This window comes from Dermacentor albipictus, chromosome 1 (assembly GCF_038994185.2).
Source record: "Dermacentor albipictus isolate Rhodes 1998 colony chromosome 1, USDA_Dalb.pri_finalv2, whole genome shotgun sequence".
Taxonomy (NCBI): Eukaryota; Metazoa; Arthropoda; class Arachnida; order Ixodida; family Ixodidae; genus Dermacentor; species Dermacentor albipictus.
In genome coordinates this window covers 349,275,986-349,293,651 of record NC_091821.1, presented here as the reverse complement: position 1 = coordinate 349,293,651, position 17,666 = coordinate 349,275,986, and the positions used below count along the sequence as shown (strand labels likewise).

General features: G+C 45.5%; 2 protein-coding genes across 5 annotated transcripts in view; both read right to left on the bottom strand.

The window, feature by feature from the left end:
- Positions 1-17,666, bottom strand: part of LOC135897041 (neuropeptide receptor 15-like) — a 142,549-nt gene that overhangs the window by 48,641 nt on the left and 76,242 nt on the right. The window contains exon 6 of one of the 4 annotated variants that reach the window (XM_070531786.1): positions 15,171-15,219. The exons of the other annotated variants lie outside the window; for them this stretch is intronic. The gene's annotated coding sequence lies outside the window, so the exon portion shown is untranslated. The remainder of the gene's footprint in view (positions 1-15,170; positions 15,220-17,666) is intronic. 4 annotated transcript variants of the gene reach the window in all.
- Positions 8,484-12,351, bottom strand: LOC135896960 (endothelin-converting enzyme 2-like). The gene has a single exon (XM_065425546.1). It carries the CDS (start codon positions 12,333-12,335, stop codon positions 8,949-8,951), a length of 3,387 nt encoding a protein of 1,128 aa, XP_065281618.1. The 5' UTR covers positions 12,336-12,351; the 3' UTR covers positions 8,484-8,948.

Sequence of the window (17,666 nt, the reverse complement as noted above, 5' to 3'; positions counted from 1 at the left end):
CGTGATGGAAAGCGGGTAGATCCCGAAGAATCTGTCATCAGTGGTCGCGAGGGTCGAGTGACGGGGGGTTTCCGAATTGTAGTGTGTGACTGCTATGCTGCAAAATGCGTCGCCGAAGATAAACAATTTTACATTTTATTACCCGCTTCACGAAATCTTCGCTTCACACATATTCCAAAATGTGTGATGGATCTGTACATCTTTTGTGTGTTTACTTTATCATTTACTTTGTCCGTGTGCTCGACATTGCTGTTGTTTTTGAGCTAAAAATAAAAGGGGACGAGGGGGGGGGGGGTCATTGGCAGTCGTTGTTGCACATGACGCCATACGAGCCATTAGCTAAGGAAGGCGCGGATTTCTAAAGGCCACTGGGAAAGACAAGCGGTCATCTGGACAAATATCTGTCTCTTATATTGGGTCTGTATAAAGGTTACACTTCGTTCAAACGTTATTGGCTCCCATCCGGATGGGTTTCACCGTATTCAGAAAATGTTGCAAAGTTGCAAAAGCTCCCATTCGGAGAAGCTACATAGTGTACGTTGTGCTTGCGTAGCCAGAAATTTGTTTGCCTCTGCAGAAGAGATTTGTTGTGAACAATAATGTCTTCGACGAAATTGGAACTTTGTAGGAGTGTTCCTGGTTTTATTTGAAGGAGGTAGTTCATGTTTAAGATGCCACAAACAGGCTAACCAGTGTGAGTGCCTAAGTATATACTTTAGAAACTTGGGCGCATGTTTGTGTAAACAAAACCAGAGATAAGTTTTCCGCTGATTTGACTCAAATACGAGATGCGCTCTGCTTCCATGTTCACTAAGCACAACACATAGTGCCTGGATGAAATGGGCGAGATGCAACTTCGGAGGCAACGTTAATTGCGAAGTTGCATCAAAGTCGACCGCGAACACGAAATTTAGATTCCGAAATATAGTGAAAAATACGAGAGGAGGGGGAGAAAGTAAAGAGGGAGAGGCGGGTCGCGCATGTATCAGTGGAAAACGACTTCGAATCCGCGGTCTATTTCGCAATTTTTCAGCCTAAGGCGACCACGAACGACTAGCTCCAGCTGTAACGAAGAAGAACCACCGGTTAGCCAGGCGTATCTCGAATATATTATAGACAACAAAAGAAGTACCGCTCAGTCACCAGTGCTTTACGCAAGGGGTCTCTTCTGATTGGTCGCAGGGTTCTGACTGCCACACCGAGTTCGAACTCTCGCTCCTTGCGTACCCTGTCAACAAACTCCTTCACAATTTGTGGAGGTGCGGAGTACGACTCCATCAACGCTGGAACTTCAAAGCCGAACCCTTCGACCACCTCGGCCCACACCGGACGAGCTAGCCCAGCCTTCTCGAACCACGCCTGATTGGTTGGCACTTCTTCGTTGTATATATATGCTCTAGACACGCCTGGCTAACCGGCGGTTCTTCATTACATAGCGTATAAGAATAGAGAACACGCCAACGGCGCCAAAGATTGGTGGAGCGTGCCTTCGCGCTGTTATCATCTGATGTCGCATTGGTACAAGACGCGCAGTTATTACACTTTTTCGGCTGCGGTGAAACGCTAACATAAAGCACAACTTGTCATGTCTTATCTCCCAAACACCAACTAGGAACGATTGGTTTTTCATACTCATCGCTGTCGTCGTATAGTTGTCTTGTCTTGTCCTGTCTCGTCTCCAAATACCAACTCATACCCTCTACAGGGGATTGGCCGAGAAGCAGGCGGTTTCAAGTATGTGTATTAGAATTAAAACAAAAAACTAAATTTGCATAGCAGGGCGTGGGTTATACAAATATAATTTAGAAATTAGAAAGAATGCTGTTAAGAATTTTAAGATAAAATAATTTAACATATAGAAGTTACATAATAGAAATCCTCGTAGTTGTTCTTCATGATTATGAATATGAGGATGACTTCTGAGACAGAAAAAAAGGCTCTTTAATAAAAACAAGCAAGGTGTGCCAGGCGGCAAGCCTAGCATGTTACTCCAGCCGGAAATGATGAGAAATGAAATAATGCACGCAGTGCATTTTGCCGACACAAAACATACGCAAAACTTGCAGATTACGCAGATCCAATGCCGCTATTTAATTCATTGCGAAGCACAGCTTTGTGCGAGCGCTTAATTAAATGTTATATGACTCTTCATCTTGCGCAAAGTGTTTTGCAGCATTGCGATTACGTGCTTGCCCAACAAGATGGCAAGACACCACACCACCCACAAAACAGCGGATGACGCAGACTTCGGGATGCGCGTTTACCGAAGCTCTCCTCCGCTCCCATGATGGTATTGTTTATTGGCATCCCCTTCGAGACGGGGAACAATTCCAGAACATATATATAGCTTTTTTCCAACAGTATTCTGGAAGTCTCTCGTATCTCATCTCGACTGCTGACCAGCGTATATATATATATATATATATATATATATATATATATATATATATATATATATATATATATATATATATATATATATATATATATATATATATATGTACATATACTTTGCATGCATCACGGCGCTTCTGGAAGGTGGACGCTCCCTACGAGCTCGCCAGGTGCATATCTGGTTATTCCATGTCGAATTGTCGATGTACTCAGTTGTTTCCACACTTTTGCTGCAACATACAGGTGCCCCACTCTTTTTGGCAAACTAGCTCGAATATGTTTTCTTTTTTTTCTTTGTCCTCGGGCAGCCAGCTCAGTTCTCAAATAGCAAGGCACTGTCCTTTCTGTTATTCTACAGATCTTATTTTCTGATTTCTTTCTTGCCGCCTTTGGATATCTCCATGGTCTTTTATTCCCCCCAACCTTTGCATCAGATTTGCCGTATCTGCTTCCGGCGACATCGGCACCACCGCGCGGAAATGACGGGAAGCTCACCACGCCTCGAATCTAGGCACGTGTAGAATATACTAGACTATTCTAGTACACTCTATAGGCACATTTGTACCTTGTGGATCAGGCGCCATCGAAGTGCCTGGTGTACTCATTTTGCTATGACGATATCTCCACAGTCGGCCCACTTTACTATTGCACTATTTACAGAATCAGCTCACGTTTCTCCGCAAGAAACCGACATAGCAGACACGTGAAACCGCGGGAATGAAAGAACAGAAGGCTTCGCTTTAATAAATTAATTGTACTTTTGAAGGCGTATATTTGGGGCAAAGAGAATGTTTGGCTACTGCTCGTTGTTTCTCTGCGTAATTCCGCGAAGAAGAGACTTGGCACCAGGCACATCTCCAAGGTAGCACAGATGGAGTTCCATATAGGACAACTGCAGTGCAGTCATGTGCAGTGCTGTCATGTGGGTGATCTATTCGACAAGACAACAGCAGCAGCTGTTTGCAATGTCAGCAAAGTCCGCGATTGTTCGCACAGAAAACTTCGCTCTGAAACTAGTTGGAGTGCCTTCTATGAGACCAGTGTCTCTCCGAAATGCTAAAAGTGCCTTCGTAGTGCGGGATGCACATGCGGCGCTAGTCCGTGGTTTTAGTACGTCCCGAATCTCAACGCGTGAGTCCTAAAACAAATTCACTGGAGACATTACAGCAGACTTTTCTGCTAGATACCTAAACGTATTGGTGAAGAACTTTTCTGTGATAATAGTGAAGATGGTGACCAAATTGGCCTATGACGTGAGAGAAGTTATAATGAGGAAATTCTGGCATGTATATCGCTAAAGAAATGACTTAGGAATTTGGAATGGCCTCTCGTGTACCACTTTAGTGGCAGTTTAATAGAAAATTTACCTGTGACACGTGTCAGCACACAGCCGTTGGCGTTGGTTTTCGCTTCCTCATGTGCCACCGGATGACCTATAAAGTGCTGGCAAAAAACAAAATGATGCCTTTGTTGGTGTGGCGTACTGGCTTCTCGTGTAACCTCTTGTGACTTCCGTCACTCTGTAGCTCTTTTTACCAGTGCAAATGCTTTCTGTCATTCCCGGCTCTGATTTTGTTTTAGTTGCGAAACTCACATTCCCGCTGGCTATCAAGTCGCACACAACGCTCACAGTATCGTTGGAAATAAACGAGGCTGGACGTTCCCATTTCTTTTTCCAAGAGTATCCGCGATACGCTTCGCGCACGCGTGTGGCCCTGGCCAGCAGCTTTAGTCTTCTCAAGGCAAAGCTGAAGGCCACGCGAAGCTATCACTGCGCAGCCCACGCCGCGGCTTCAGTCAACACCCCTTCAACCCTTCTAGGATAGCCGGGAAAACACCAATTGCTCGGCCCTTCCGAAGACCCTGTCGGGATTTTTGTGTTTATAGAACGGATTAAGCCTCACAAAAGCATTAGTCGAGGCGCATCTTCGGCGCCAGTAAACAGGAAGGCCTTCCGAAGTCAGACAAACGTCATTCGCGTCCCGCTGATTCCTTTCTGCTCCAGCTCTGCTTGCGCTTAGGCGCCGTTTACGCGGCCATTTGTTTTGCTTTCTATCAAGTTATTCTACTGCTATAATAGTTAGGTGTGTGCGCGCACACACACACTCACGCACACACGCACGCACGCACAAGTAGCACAGCCTAAAATTCGAACTCGCAACACAAGCAGTGCAAGTGCCGGTGTTTTGCGCAAGACAACGCGGGCTAACCACATCTCAGGAATTGAAATGCTAGAATCTGTCTAACATCAACGATTCCAAAACACAAGAGCTTGTACGCACGCACGCAGACACGCGCGCACGTTTGCATGCGTGCGTACAAGTTCTGTGTTTTTTATTCGTCGATGTTAGAGAGATTCTGACATTTTAATTTTTGAGATGTAATAACCCGTGCTGGTCTTGTTCAGAATACGGCCACGCACGTACCCTGCCTGGATTGAGATTTCGCATTTCAGATTGTGCTATTTTTGTTTTTACGCTTTGTGGGTGCATGTTCGTAAATTGTGTGTGGCGTCACACACCACCTAAGCGTTATCTGAGAGGAAGTGGTTAATGAAATGCAAAGAACTTCGCTGGCGTATATGCAAGCTCCTACATCCTGCTCTGAAGGGAATCGGGGACAAAAAATCCCTAGGAGCGGGAGGTGTGAAAAAGAATGAAAAAGGGTGAAATATATCATCATGGTGTGTACGCGGAAGACAAAGGTGATGGTGTTCATCTAAATAGGTTAGAGATTGTTAATTGAGTCAGTGTCTTGAAGAAATAAAAATGAAACAAACTTAAAGGTTGACGTACTTTCCGTAAAGGGGAAAGCATATGACCTGGTATTATTTCTGGAGTGGTGATTCTTGCGAAGCAGACCCCCTTTTACTAGAATAACAATCTTTTATCTAAATTTTTATCTGGATTGGCATGTGAATGCCACAACTACAGACCGATATTTATTAGACAAATCATTACTCTCCTTGTCCCTGACGTTATACGAGTAGTGTACAAGCGCATCAAACATTTCGTTCCAGGCTGCAAATTCATAGTGATGTCAAAAAATGATAGGTGACCCTAATCTTTGATTCAGGTGTCTATTAAGTGGCACTCACGCCTCGGCGTTGGTGTTCGTTATGTTGAGCGAGCGAACATCTTTCCACTGGCACAATAGGTAGGCGAGGAGCGAGAGGGGGCAAGGAGGAAGCGCAGCGCGCGCCACCAGGCGGGGCGTAGCCCCCTAGCGAGCGGTGCACGAATCGCACCTTGCTCACCCTCTCCGGTGCTGACGTCAGAGCATGTAACGAGCGCGCGCGCGCTGCTGTTGCCAGCAAGCATTTTTTTTTTTTAGGTAGGGGGTGATTCGGAAGCGTTTACGCACGTCCAACGGAATGTCTTTCTTGTCAGTCAGGGCACCCCTGTCGCATTGAATTCCTACCCAAAATTTGTAAGCAAAAGGATACGCTAGACCATACAATATGGGAGTGCGCTGGCTCCCCAGGGGCCACGGAAAACATTGACAGTAGAGAAGCCTGGGAGGCTTTGCTCCAAAGCGAGGCTGAAGACGACCAGCGTCGAGCAATCCGCCTGGCCGTTGAGGCCGTGAAGACTCACCGTCCTCAACGCGCGGGGAATGCTTCGTCCTCACCCCTACCGACGTGTAGGTTAAGAGGCGGGCACCCCAGCTCGGTGGAACAATAAAAATTTCAATCAATCAATCAATGCCGGCAAGCGAGCGAGCGAGCAGGTGCGCACCGAGAGAGGAAAAGCGAGAGAGGAGGGATTGACGTCAGATCCACTCTGCTAGGCAGATGTTCAGTCAATGCAGGCAACCGTTTTTCATTAATTAGCCAGGTAAATATCATGCCATCTTCTTGTGTGTGTCGTCATTACTTCCTCTTTTTACTGCCTAGTTTCCAGGAATTTCGCCAAAGTAGTGCTCATGTGACGGGTCTCTAAAGTCTACGATTCTGTGCTTTGGTGTGCCGTAACCAGTGATTTCTAAGTATAATAATTCGAAACGCTTCAGTAACTCAACTTGTAACTCAACTTATGCTGTGATGTTATATCTATTATAAACCTATGAGCTTCGTACTGTACTATCTTTTTTATTTTTTTCTGACTTACACTGAATTTCGTTTGCAGTCGTGTCAGGAGGCTAACCGGAAGTGCTGCGCAAGAAGCAGTGTCGCTCGATGCTCGTGCCACTAATAAATTATTGAGCACGCTCTGAGACTCTTGATATCGATATTTGGTTTCTTGAGGCAAACAAACGATGTACCTTTACTTCTTCACAGCTAACATTCTGTTTAGCCAAGAAGCTTGCGCATGTTTTCCAGCTACATGTATTGACATAATTTATAATTTATATACACCTTCCGCGCGCAACAAACACAAGTGCGTAAGAAAATTGCGTTAGCTCCTTCTTCCGTTAGTGCAAGAGACCGGGTGAGCTTGAACGAGATGCAATGAGCCATCCGCGCAGGAACGCAGGTTGTGACCATTTAAGGAGAACGTGTGGCACAAGGTTAAAATGGACGAAGTAAATATGACGAGGCAGAAAAGGTGTCCGACTCGCAACTAATTTGATTCTAGGAAGCACCCAGTATATGAGCAAACCAGATAAATGCGCACTACCATTACACTCGCGGCATGTGCAAGGATGCTGACAATATAGTTGAAATCGCAAGACAGCTATCACAAGCCAGAGAAATTATGAGCAAACGGAATCAAAAATTAGAAATCCGATTTTGTCAAGTGAAACCGATGGAACGGTAAAGCAGGAATCGTCGTCGTCGTCGTCGTCGTCGTCGTCGTCGTTGTTGTTGTTGTTGTTGTTGTTGTTGTTGTTGTTGTTGTTGTTGTTGTTGTTGTTGTTGTTGTTGTTGTTGTTGTTGTTTTTGTTGTTGTTGTTGTTGTTTATTTGAAATGCTGCTATCAGTACTCGAGCAAACGCATCCAAGCTCTTTCTTAGCAGCGACGTGTTCTTAAACTACGGCTGTTTCCTGTTCGCGTACTTCTCACCTCACTAAAGAAAAAGAAAAAAAGGAAAGCCTATGCCGAGCAATGACTACTATTCATCGACACGTGTAAGCACTCAGCCCGTTTCATCTGGTCTATGCAATGACATTTTTTTTTTCAGAAACGCGGTAAATTCCTAAGCATGAAGCGGAGTTTCCATTTCTACTAAAAAAAAACAGAAGTAACCCTTTCTTCAAAGAGCTTACTTCATGTAATGCTTCCCAGAGCCGTTCGCACTAAACGTCATCCGCTAACGTCTCCGTTACGAAAGAGACTCCTATTAGAACGACAGAAAGCTGAGCTAGTTGGTAAGGATTCATTATGCAAAATAGAAGTGAGGCGTGCAGACAGGACACAAGAGTAGAGAAGTAGACAACACGAACGCCAACTATCAACTAGGCGTGCAGACAGGACACAAGAGTAGAGAAGTAGACAACACGAACGCCAACTATCAACTTCAGTTGATAGTTGGCGTTCATGTTGTCTACTTCTCTACTCTTGTGTCCTGTCTGCACGCCTCACTTCTATTTTGCATAAGACTCCTATTAGGCAAGATGGGATGAGAGCATTTTGAGAGCACAATTCTAAAGTGCACCTACCACCAAAGCACCGGCGCTAGCTTGATTCAATTCGTCCGCATGCCGTCCGTTCCTGAATGTACTGCTGCAACTTTCATGCAGATATGTAACTTCTGGGGCATTCGCAAATGAAGAGAACCGAAAGCGTTTCTGTTGCAAAATATACGTGCAAAAAAAGAAGAAAGAAGAACGAGTTAGTGAGCTGAGCTACTGCGTTGTGCTGCCTGGCGAGAAGAGATATGGCTGCGTTTGAGTTTGTTATAATGATGAGAAGCTAATAACTTGGACAGCAGTTGCTGGAACGCGCATTCTCCTCATAGTGAATCAGGCATTCTTTTGTGTGCATAGAGAAATAAGCGGTTTGCTTGCGGGCAAGCCGCTGTGGCATGCGCATGCTTCAATTTCTCGCTCAAGCACCATGAATATTCCACATCTGGTATTCTCGAGGATACTCAATCACCCAAAGTGAAAGTTACGGGCAGCACTTTGTATTACATTGCCTGCGTAATTTGTGCAAAGGTAATGCGCTAAAACGGCAACAGAAGAATGAAAGACATTAACAAAACTAATCAGCGCCATGAAGTCTAATTGACAAGAACTGTGAGCGTGTGTGACACGAAATTCCAGTTAGAAGCACCGAAAGAAATACGTTCATCTAGTGAACTCCGGGTATACAAACACGTCACAATCGCTTGGACCACACATGATACGAGGCATAAGGCGGCCAAGCCGACGCAATAGGCAATTCAAATAACGAAGAACTATACGTATACTGTAGCAGCTGCAATGCAACCCCCATCCTCTTCCGCACACACTCTTTACATACATTTTTGAGATCATTAAAGTTCAAGTACAGAACATTTTGGCGTAGCCTAATCATCGTAAAAATCTAAATAAAAACTAGAAAGTTTCTTCCAGTCGTAACAAATTATTTGATTCTATATCAAAAGCAACTCGAAGGAGACATTGCATTTTACAGCATGCACTTTTTCTTAGCGTTCATTGGAGATCCCAGGCGACAACCGTACGCATCAGCGAAGTCGTTGGCATTACGAAGGGCCGTGATCCAGTCTTGTCCGGCTTTCGAGCGCGTTCTGCCTAATTGCGCCTTCATTTCACACGCCTCCAACATGATGTTGACAAAGAATAGCTGATGCTTAGAGAGGACCTTGTCGCCACCGAGGTCCAACATCTCAGCTTTGCCCCTGGTTCTCTTGCGAAAAAGGGCGTAGGCGAAGTGGACTGCCAGAATGTCACGCACTCTCCTATATTGAGGCATCGGCTGCCCAACATAGTCGCCTATCATACACATCTCGGCGCTGAGCAACCGCGCGTTGCTTTGGTTGGACAGCCTGGGCTGACTGTTGTTTGTCGTGGCTGCGGCGTGATCAAATACCAAATCGAGGATGCACTCCGTAAGGCGGGGACCAACGCGTGAGAACAACTGCTCTTCGTCAACACTTCCGCCATAGCCATGGGTGATATTGAAAGCGAGCAGTGGAACATAAATCGTCGGCGGTGTGAGCTCGGTCCAGCAGTTTGTGGTGAACACAGGACGTGCCCAGCGCTGCGACGAATTGCGTGCAAGCGACGCCAACAAAGTGTGCTCCTGGCTTTCCACATAGTACTGAAGGCCGCTTCTGTTGGCCGTAGGAGGAAGACCAAGAATGTAATGTTCCAGAAGGGCAGCGTCGTTGATCCAGTCCGGGCGGAGGATACGGAGATTAGTCGTGGACAGAAAACCTCGAGTGGCTTGTTCTGAGTCGGCGTCGAAGTATGATGATGTATTTATTTCATGCAGGATTCCTTGGAACATTTCCAGAGTAACCCTTGAGAGTAATGCAGGAGATGCAATCACCTTAAATTCTTCGAGCACAGAAACGAGAACCAAAGGGGACAGCGCCTTCTCTGCTGTGCGGACACAAAGCTGCCAGCGGAGCACGTCACGTTGACGCTTGCCGTAAAGCAGAGTGCTCTTGAAGTCGACTATTTCAGTGTGAGGCAGGAAGGGCGATGTCTCGGCTATCAGACGAATACCGAGATAGTTCATGACTGTGTGGGCTTCCGTCTCCTGGACAAGACTGAGTATGTCTTTTACCAAGAAGGGAAACTGCAAGACCACCTCAGATCCCGGACCACTAAAATGAACGTTTTCAACTCCTCGAAGGAGCTCGACAAAAAAATCCTGAAGCTCCAACGATGTGTTTAAGGCTTCCAAAAGAGGTCTTCTACCTCCTGTCAGAGCGACCTGATGAACAAGCTTCTCTAAGTCGCTCGCAAACTTCACTACGCTGAGGGCATGCATCGGTGGCAGGTATTCCTTCTTGAGAACTTTAAGCGCACAGAACATTGCTTCGGTATACAGGCGAACAGCGTCGTTAGTGTCAATATTGTCACGGCCTGTCAAGATTTCTGGAAGCTCCACTGACAGGAAATCTTGACCAACATCCTTCACCGGGTAAGCAGCAACACCAACAGCAAAAAGAGCGCTGGCTCCGGTCTTTCGCAGCACTTTGGCAGCCACCTCCCAGACAGACTTACTGCTTCGAACTGGCGGAGTCAGCGGGAATCCCTCTAGCGACACGTCGAACATGAGCTCTAGGAGCGAGTCCCAGCCTTCATCTTCGGTCCGCGCGATGCTTGTGCATTCGCCGTAGAGGTGTCTGATGGGTCGAAGGCTGTCCGACTCCAGGGACTTGTTATTCATCATTGAATGTATTCTGCTTTCAAGAAACGCAGCGTAGTCATCGTCAAAGGTTTGTGGGAAACTAGTAGGCGTCGATGCGGTGTACTGACTGGTCCAGCGGTCACACACAAAGGCGTAAAAGTCGACGCAAGGGTCGAAGCGATCCCACGAAAGAAGGTTTCTCAGGTAAAATGCGTCTCGTAGGCAGCCAGATGTGACGCAGACAGCAGAAGCCAAGCGCCTGGCTTTATTCCAGCGTGATGGGTCCATCGGTAGCAATAGGTAGGCCCCAGCAAGTGTGAAGGTCAACAGGAGGCAAATGGCGAGGGGGTATAAAAGACACTCTTTCAAATATATTTTTCTCTTCTGCACTAGTCTGACGTCCTCCTCCCCCACATTTCTCGGCTGCGCATTGTTCGGATCTTCAGGTCGCAGGTCTTCAGCCTCCGAATATTCCCACGTTTTGTTCTTGTAGCTGCTACGCACCACCGTCTCTGCCTTCCCCCAGGAGGTCCCGGGCGAGTTAGTTCGCTGCAAATTTTTCGCTGAGTTGAAAGAGCAGTCGTCCTCGGTTCCGTCAAACTTTTCTTTCCCTATCGTTTGGGAATTCCTCTTTTTTTCCGTTTTAACCACACCCAGGGACAACGACATGGCCCTGCTGCCCCTTTCCAGATTAACTTCAGCCGGAGAATCTCGCATGTGAAAATTGGGCGTTAAAGAACACTTCCTTTTTGAGCGATGACGTTCTCTCGTCCCCACGTTGCTGTTTCCTGCAGTCGCTGCAAAGGATATTGTCTCCGGGCTCGCCTTCTTGGGGGCTCTTCTTTTCGGAGTAGATTTTTTCAGTGCTCTTACAAAAACATCTGAGTCGTTGAGGTATCTCGCATCCAGCTCCGTTTTCAAGGCTGCGGATGGTTGTATCGAACCTTTCTTTGGTATTAGAACGAATCTCGACCCGTTCCGGTTCTTAGCCTCCCTTTCATCCGTCGTGTCACGGCTTGTCACGCTCGTAAGCGGTTGCCTCCTGCTCGCTACAAGACGCGAATCCCTGAGCATGCGCGCAATAACATCTTCCCCATCTATTTCCGTCCTAATCGAAGCCTCTCCCGTCTCAACGCATGTTGACAAAGCTGCCGTACTCACAGCAGCCGGTGATTTCAGCCTTGATGTCACCTTTGCTGAATTTTCACTCGCTTCCGATTCCGTCCTCTCAGCTGCATTTGTAACAGGAGACGATCCCGTACTGCTACTCCTTGAGGATGACAAAACGCTAGAAATGCTTTGCGTTGAAGTGCTCTCGCTGTCTTGCGAAGATTTTTCGGCGTATTCTTGCGTTCGTTCTTGCTGCTGAGGCGTATCGTTGGGGCGGGATGTGTTACCAGGACTCGCAAGTGGCTTGTCATATTCAGGAGAGTCCTGGCGAACTCGGCGGGCTGACGCTGACTGCGACTTATCGGAGAGCAGAATGGGGCCTTCAGAAAGGTTATCGCTAGGGCTGTCCCTCTCCCGCGGCTGCAAGGACAAGTCCCTTGAAAGCCCGCGTTTCCCAGCGATGACATACGTTGCTCCCGACGTCGACAAAGGCCTTTTGACCTTCGCCAAGGTTGGTATCGGCCTCCAACTAACACCACATCCGTCAAGTGAACGTTTGTGATCCTCGCAGCGGCCCGACATGCTTGCAACCACAGCGTCTTCGTCTTCTTCCCTCTCTTTGTCCAATGTTGGTTGGCTGGTCGGTTCCGGTCGATATTAAACAACCCACTACGGGAGAGAGTCAATAAATCGGGTGTGCAATAGGGAAAGAAATAAAAAAGTATTTGAAAGAAAAGCGATGGACTAATACTAGTAAATAAATTATATACCAGGTTAGCCTAATGCTTTGAACTATTGTATTGTAAATTTCAGTGAATAATTGAAGGAGACGGACTAATAATAATTAAGCGTGAAAGTTTTCGGTCTTACAGAGAAAAGTAAATTGGGTATCACACACTTTCCTGTAGCAGGTATCAAACGCCGACGCCTCAAGGAAGAGGACCGTCAAAAATGTAAGGCCCTGCCGAAACTGAGGTTCAATTTCATGACACGGCTCCATTCGTAAACAGAATTCAATTAGTGTTCTCACCTTCTCTTTTGCCAATGATCTTTTTCGTCATTAGGTTGGGCGGAAAGGAAATGCTACAGGATGACATCATATTGACATGAGTAAGCTATTAAAAAAGAAATTAAGGATAACAGTCTTCACTAAATACCTAATATACGAAAAATAAAGCAGTACATGAATCATTGCTTGCATTATCGTAAAGAAAACAGCAGCATGAGAAATCGGTTTGAAAATCGCTACTGTGTTGCTTTCACGTGAAGGCTTCACGTAAATAAAACCAAAATTTAAAAGATAGCGTGGTCACCTGCAGAACTAAAGCGTTATTGAGCTGGGGCACGAGCTGGTAGAAAATAAATTCCACGAGACTGAAATGGTGTGGTACATTGTCAGTTTGCCTTATAGCATTTGTCTGCGTTGTCTTTTACTATCACAAATGACAAAAGATGATCACAACTCACCGTCGTGATGAAATAAAGTTGAATTAGTTGTTTCATAAAAATAAATGTGGGAGGGGGTGGCGGTCTCTCTCCTAATAAAGGCTTGTTTCGAAGTCGGAGACGCTAACACGCAATACACGACCGCTACTCGTATGTCGGAGTCCAAACTTGAGATGGCCGCAAAATTAGACGACATGGTTTCAAAGACACTTAGCGCTACCGCAAGAAATGCTCTGTCTGTTGACAATGATGTTAGGCACAGCGAAAAGGCAAACATCCATGGGGTGGTTTCTCTTTTTTTTCTTTTCGGTTATAGGGGAGCATCGGTAACGAATAAGTCCGAGCCTCCACGCAGTAGTAAGGAGTGCCAATACTGTGCTATAATATTAACTAATTTTCTTCTGTAATCTCTATTCAAATGAGATTGTGCCGCCGGTTTCCTGCGAATCTCTGTAGTGTGATGAGCCATTTGCTTTTCGTCGGGTCACATATGTAATATAGTAGTGCTAGAATAATCACTCGGGACCAGCCGATGTTCTATTATTCATGTTTTACTATACGACGCAGGACACGACGGGAATGCTGCATTGGTAGTTTTCGGTGCAAATTATTATTCGCACTGAGAGCATGCCTGACTCGTGTGTACTTCCCTTAAACCCCTTCCCCTGTGTAGGGTTTCAAACCGGACGTGCATCTGGTTGACCTCCCTACCTTTCCTTCCTTCCTTTTCATCCTCCTCCTCCTCGTGTACTTCAAAGAAATACATCCGCGATGTTTTACCTTCCTGAAGTTTCTCCCGAGCTCTTTTAATGGTGAAAGAAAAGAATTTGTAGAGTCCCTCAAAGTGAAAACGCTGCATGCCATCCAAACGAACAAAAGCTGGCCCAACGACTACGTTGACAACGACGAATAGGACAAGACGAAGGATGATAATAATAACGACAACACAATGTCGATCACATGACACAACTGTGACAGCATGACAGCCAACTGAACACAGCGTGATGACGACAGTTACACCATAGATTTTCATACAATTACTCCATGGTACTGCTGCGCTAGTGTCTACGGAAGCGGCAAGCAGGGCGGCTCAGCCAGCCTGGGAATGGTGAGTAGTACGTGGATATGCCTAAACTTCGTCCTCCTGGATTTATGTGGCTTATCATTTTTTAAGAAATTACTGCGTTATAAACAATTAAATATACATTATTAACATTGTTTGTTGGCAGGATTCAAACACAGGACCTCTAGCACAGAAGCCTGATATGGAAACCATTGCGCCACAGACGCAAGGACAAGCGTAACCACTGCACTTAGCAGCGATTATACGTGCTTGCAGAGTCTTATTACCTTATGCGTTAAAAAAAGTATAAATTGACTTGTAATTTAGGCGAATTTATGCCCAAATAGAGTCCAATAAACGAAGCCACAAGAAAGTGTGAAGCCCGAATCACGAAGATCAGACAAATCCATGTACTACCCATCATTTCCATGGTGTCTGAACGATCGCATCTCCAGAGTTCCCTCTAGTAAATGTAGAAAATTCTATGAATTGCGCCATCAAACACACCGACCATCTCATCGAACTACGGCATGACGACAATAACAGCACGATGAGAATGACTAGGAGAGCACGACGGGCGATGGCGGTGATGACGAAGACGTCATAGCCGTGACAGCACAACGACAAACCGAAGGGTAGAGTGGCGGCTCGCGCAACGTTGAAGTTAACGACGGTGACAGAGACGACGTCATGACGATGATGAATGCATGAAGGCGTGATGATGAGGAGCGAACGGTTAACGATGATGACAATTAGACCACGTCATGATGACGACGCCACACTGCTGACAGCTCGACGAAAAACCAGGCGAAAAGCGTTGGCTTGTACGTCGCGGGACTCGGCATTGATCCTTGGGTGAGGATAAATGGAGTTAAACTTAGTAGGACAAGGAAGCACGGTGGACTTACCAGTGAAAGACGTCACGCAGTTTGTTTGAATGATCCTCATTCACCACCGCTGCAAAAAAAAAATGGAAGTGGTTCTAAGAAGAGCGAATAATGAAGCCATTCCTTCTGCAGCTGCGACGGCTTGAAGCAGTCGCCTCAATGCAGCCCGCAGTCGGCGGGCTTCGTCAGCCGCATTTTTCTCCACGACACGTGTTTGTCGAGAGCGCATGGTGAGCTTTTGCTGCTTGACGAAGCCCCACACGAACAAGACTCTTCTCAAGAAGGACGGGCGCGGAAGTGCTGCACGGGGAGTACGTTGCATCTGTGGCGACTTTGCTGGTGTCGATTCTCTAGTCCTCTAACACAAGCAAATGCACTTAACAGGGCCACAGGAAAGGATTAACAGCCTCACACGATTTGCAACGACACACCTTTAAGGAAGAGAAGCTCCATCTCGGATTCCATGTATTCAATATACAATCGCTAAACATCTTAAAATAAAATTTGTTTCTCATAACTGTCAGTCAAATTTTGACGAACAAATGTTAAGAATGGGTTTGTTTATTATTCATTTATTACAAAATTGAAAGAACATATTATGGCGTCAAGTTTGCAACTAAAAAGAAGGCAAACGCCGCAACTTCTCCGTAGGGAATCAGTGCGGGCCTCTGAAGGAGAAAAACGTTGGGTATATGACAGGCCAATATTTAGCCCCCCAAAGTAGCACTCTTTCGTGAACTACTGACAAGTGGTCCGCTCATGCCGTCGCAGCAAAAGTCTACTCCAATGCTTTAAAAGAAACTAAATTTAATTTCTATAACACTGCGCTTCCATCGTTACTCAGAACGAATCCGAAACGCTTTTGGAACGTCGTTAAAAGCCACGATAGTCAAGCTATAATTCTTACTAATGAATTAGGTGAGATAATCCCAAGCCGTGATTGCGCATCTACACTTAACAACGCTTTCACCCATTCATTTTGGCCCACTCTTTCTGGGAGCTCTCCACCATTCATAGCATCTAGCTTCTTTCCAATGGAACCGATTTTACTCGATTCATCTGTATCTGCTCTATTATTCGCTATCTAAAGAGATCCTCTTCATACGGTATTGATGGCATTGCGTGCAAATTCTTGCAGGATACTACCGAATATAGTTCCATGCTATTAAACCTGATTTTTACATAATTAGTGAACATTAGCTGTTTACCCGGAGACTGTAAAAAAGGCAAGGTGGTTCCACTTCATAAATCCGGTGACACCCATAACCCATACAACTACAGGCCTATTTCTTTGACATCAGTATCATGTAAAATATTTGAACACATCATTTTGTCCCATCTTGTCAACTTTTTTGGAATTAAACTGGTTTTTTCATAACAATTAACATGGGTTCCGTAAGTCCTTCTCATGCGAAACGTAGTTATTAACATTTTGTAGCGATCTCCATTCTCTTCTAGATGCTGGCTTTTTAATAGACTGTATATATTTAAATTTTGCAAAAGCCTTTGACAGAGTTAATCATCTCCCACTCCTACTGAAATTCGGCCAGCTAAACATTGATCCCCTGGTCTTCAACTGGATTCGAGAGTTTCTTTCTAATCGTACACAATATGTGAGCATTAATGATAATGATTCTCCTGAGGTTCCGGTCACTTCAGCGGTACCTCAAGGCTCTGTTTTAGCACCCTTACTTTCTTTAATTTATATCAATGATCTTCCTAACCGAATCGCAAGTTCCATTTGTCTATTTGCTGACGACTGTGTTATATACCGCAAGATTGAAAGCACTAACGATACTTTAACACTCCAGCGTGATCTCGATAACATTACTGCATGGTGCAGGCTTTGGCTAATGGAACTAAACACTTCTAAATGCAAAACAATGAGAATGTCCCGTAACCAGTCAGCTTGCCTCGCCTACGTACTTAATAATACTCCCCTTGACCAATTACTTTTCTACAAATATCTCGGTGTCCATATTACTAGCAATCTTTCTTGGAAAAGACATTGAATGCATCACATCGAAAGCTAAACGCATGCTTGGCTATCTCAGATGTAACTTTTCTTTAGCCACACAGAAACTAAAACAACTCTATGTCTCTTATGTCAGACCTAACCTCGAATACGCATGCTCGATACGGGACCCTGGGCACGCTACTCTACTAAATATCCTTGAAAGGGTGCAAAATCGATCGGTCTGACTCATTCTTAACAATTATCATGGTACTGCTAGCGTTAGTTACATTAAACTTGCTCTTGGCATTCCCCTTCTTTCTTCCCGAAGAAAATTATCTCGTCTCTCCCTCTTTCACAAAATCTACTATCATAACCACTAGCTCAAGTCCCGTTACATTACACCAGCACCTTATATCTCCACACGTGTCGATCATCGCTTCAAAGTTCATGTACCTGCTCAACGCGCAGTCTCCTACTCATACTCATTCTTGCCGAAAACGTCTCGAGTGGAACCACCTGCCTGCGTGATTAGTCGCTATCACAGATACAGCCTGTTTTTG

What these genes read in the sequence shown, in the direction of transcription:
- LOC135896960 (XM_065425546.1), bottom strand. Translation starts at nt 12,335, where the DNA reads ATGTCGGGCCGCTGCGAGGATCACAAACGTTCACTTGACGGATGTGGT.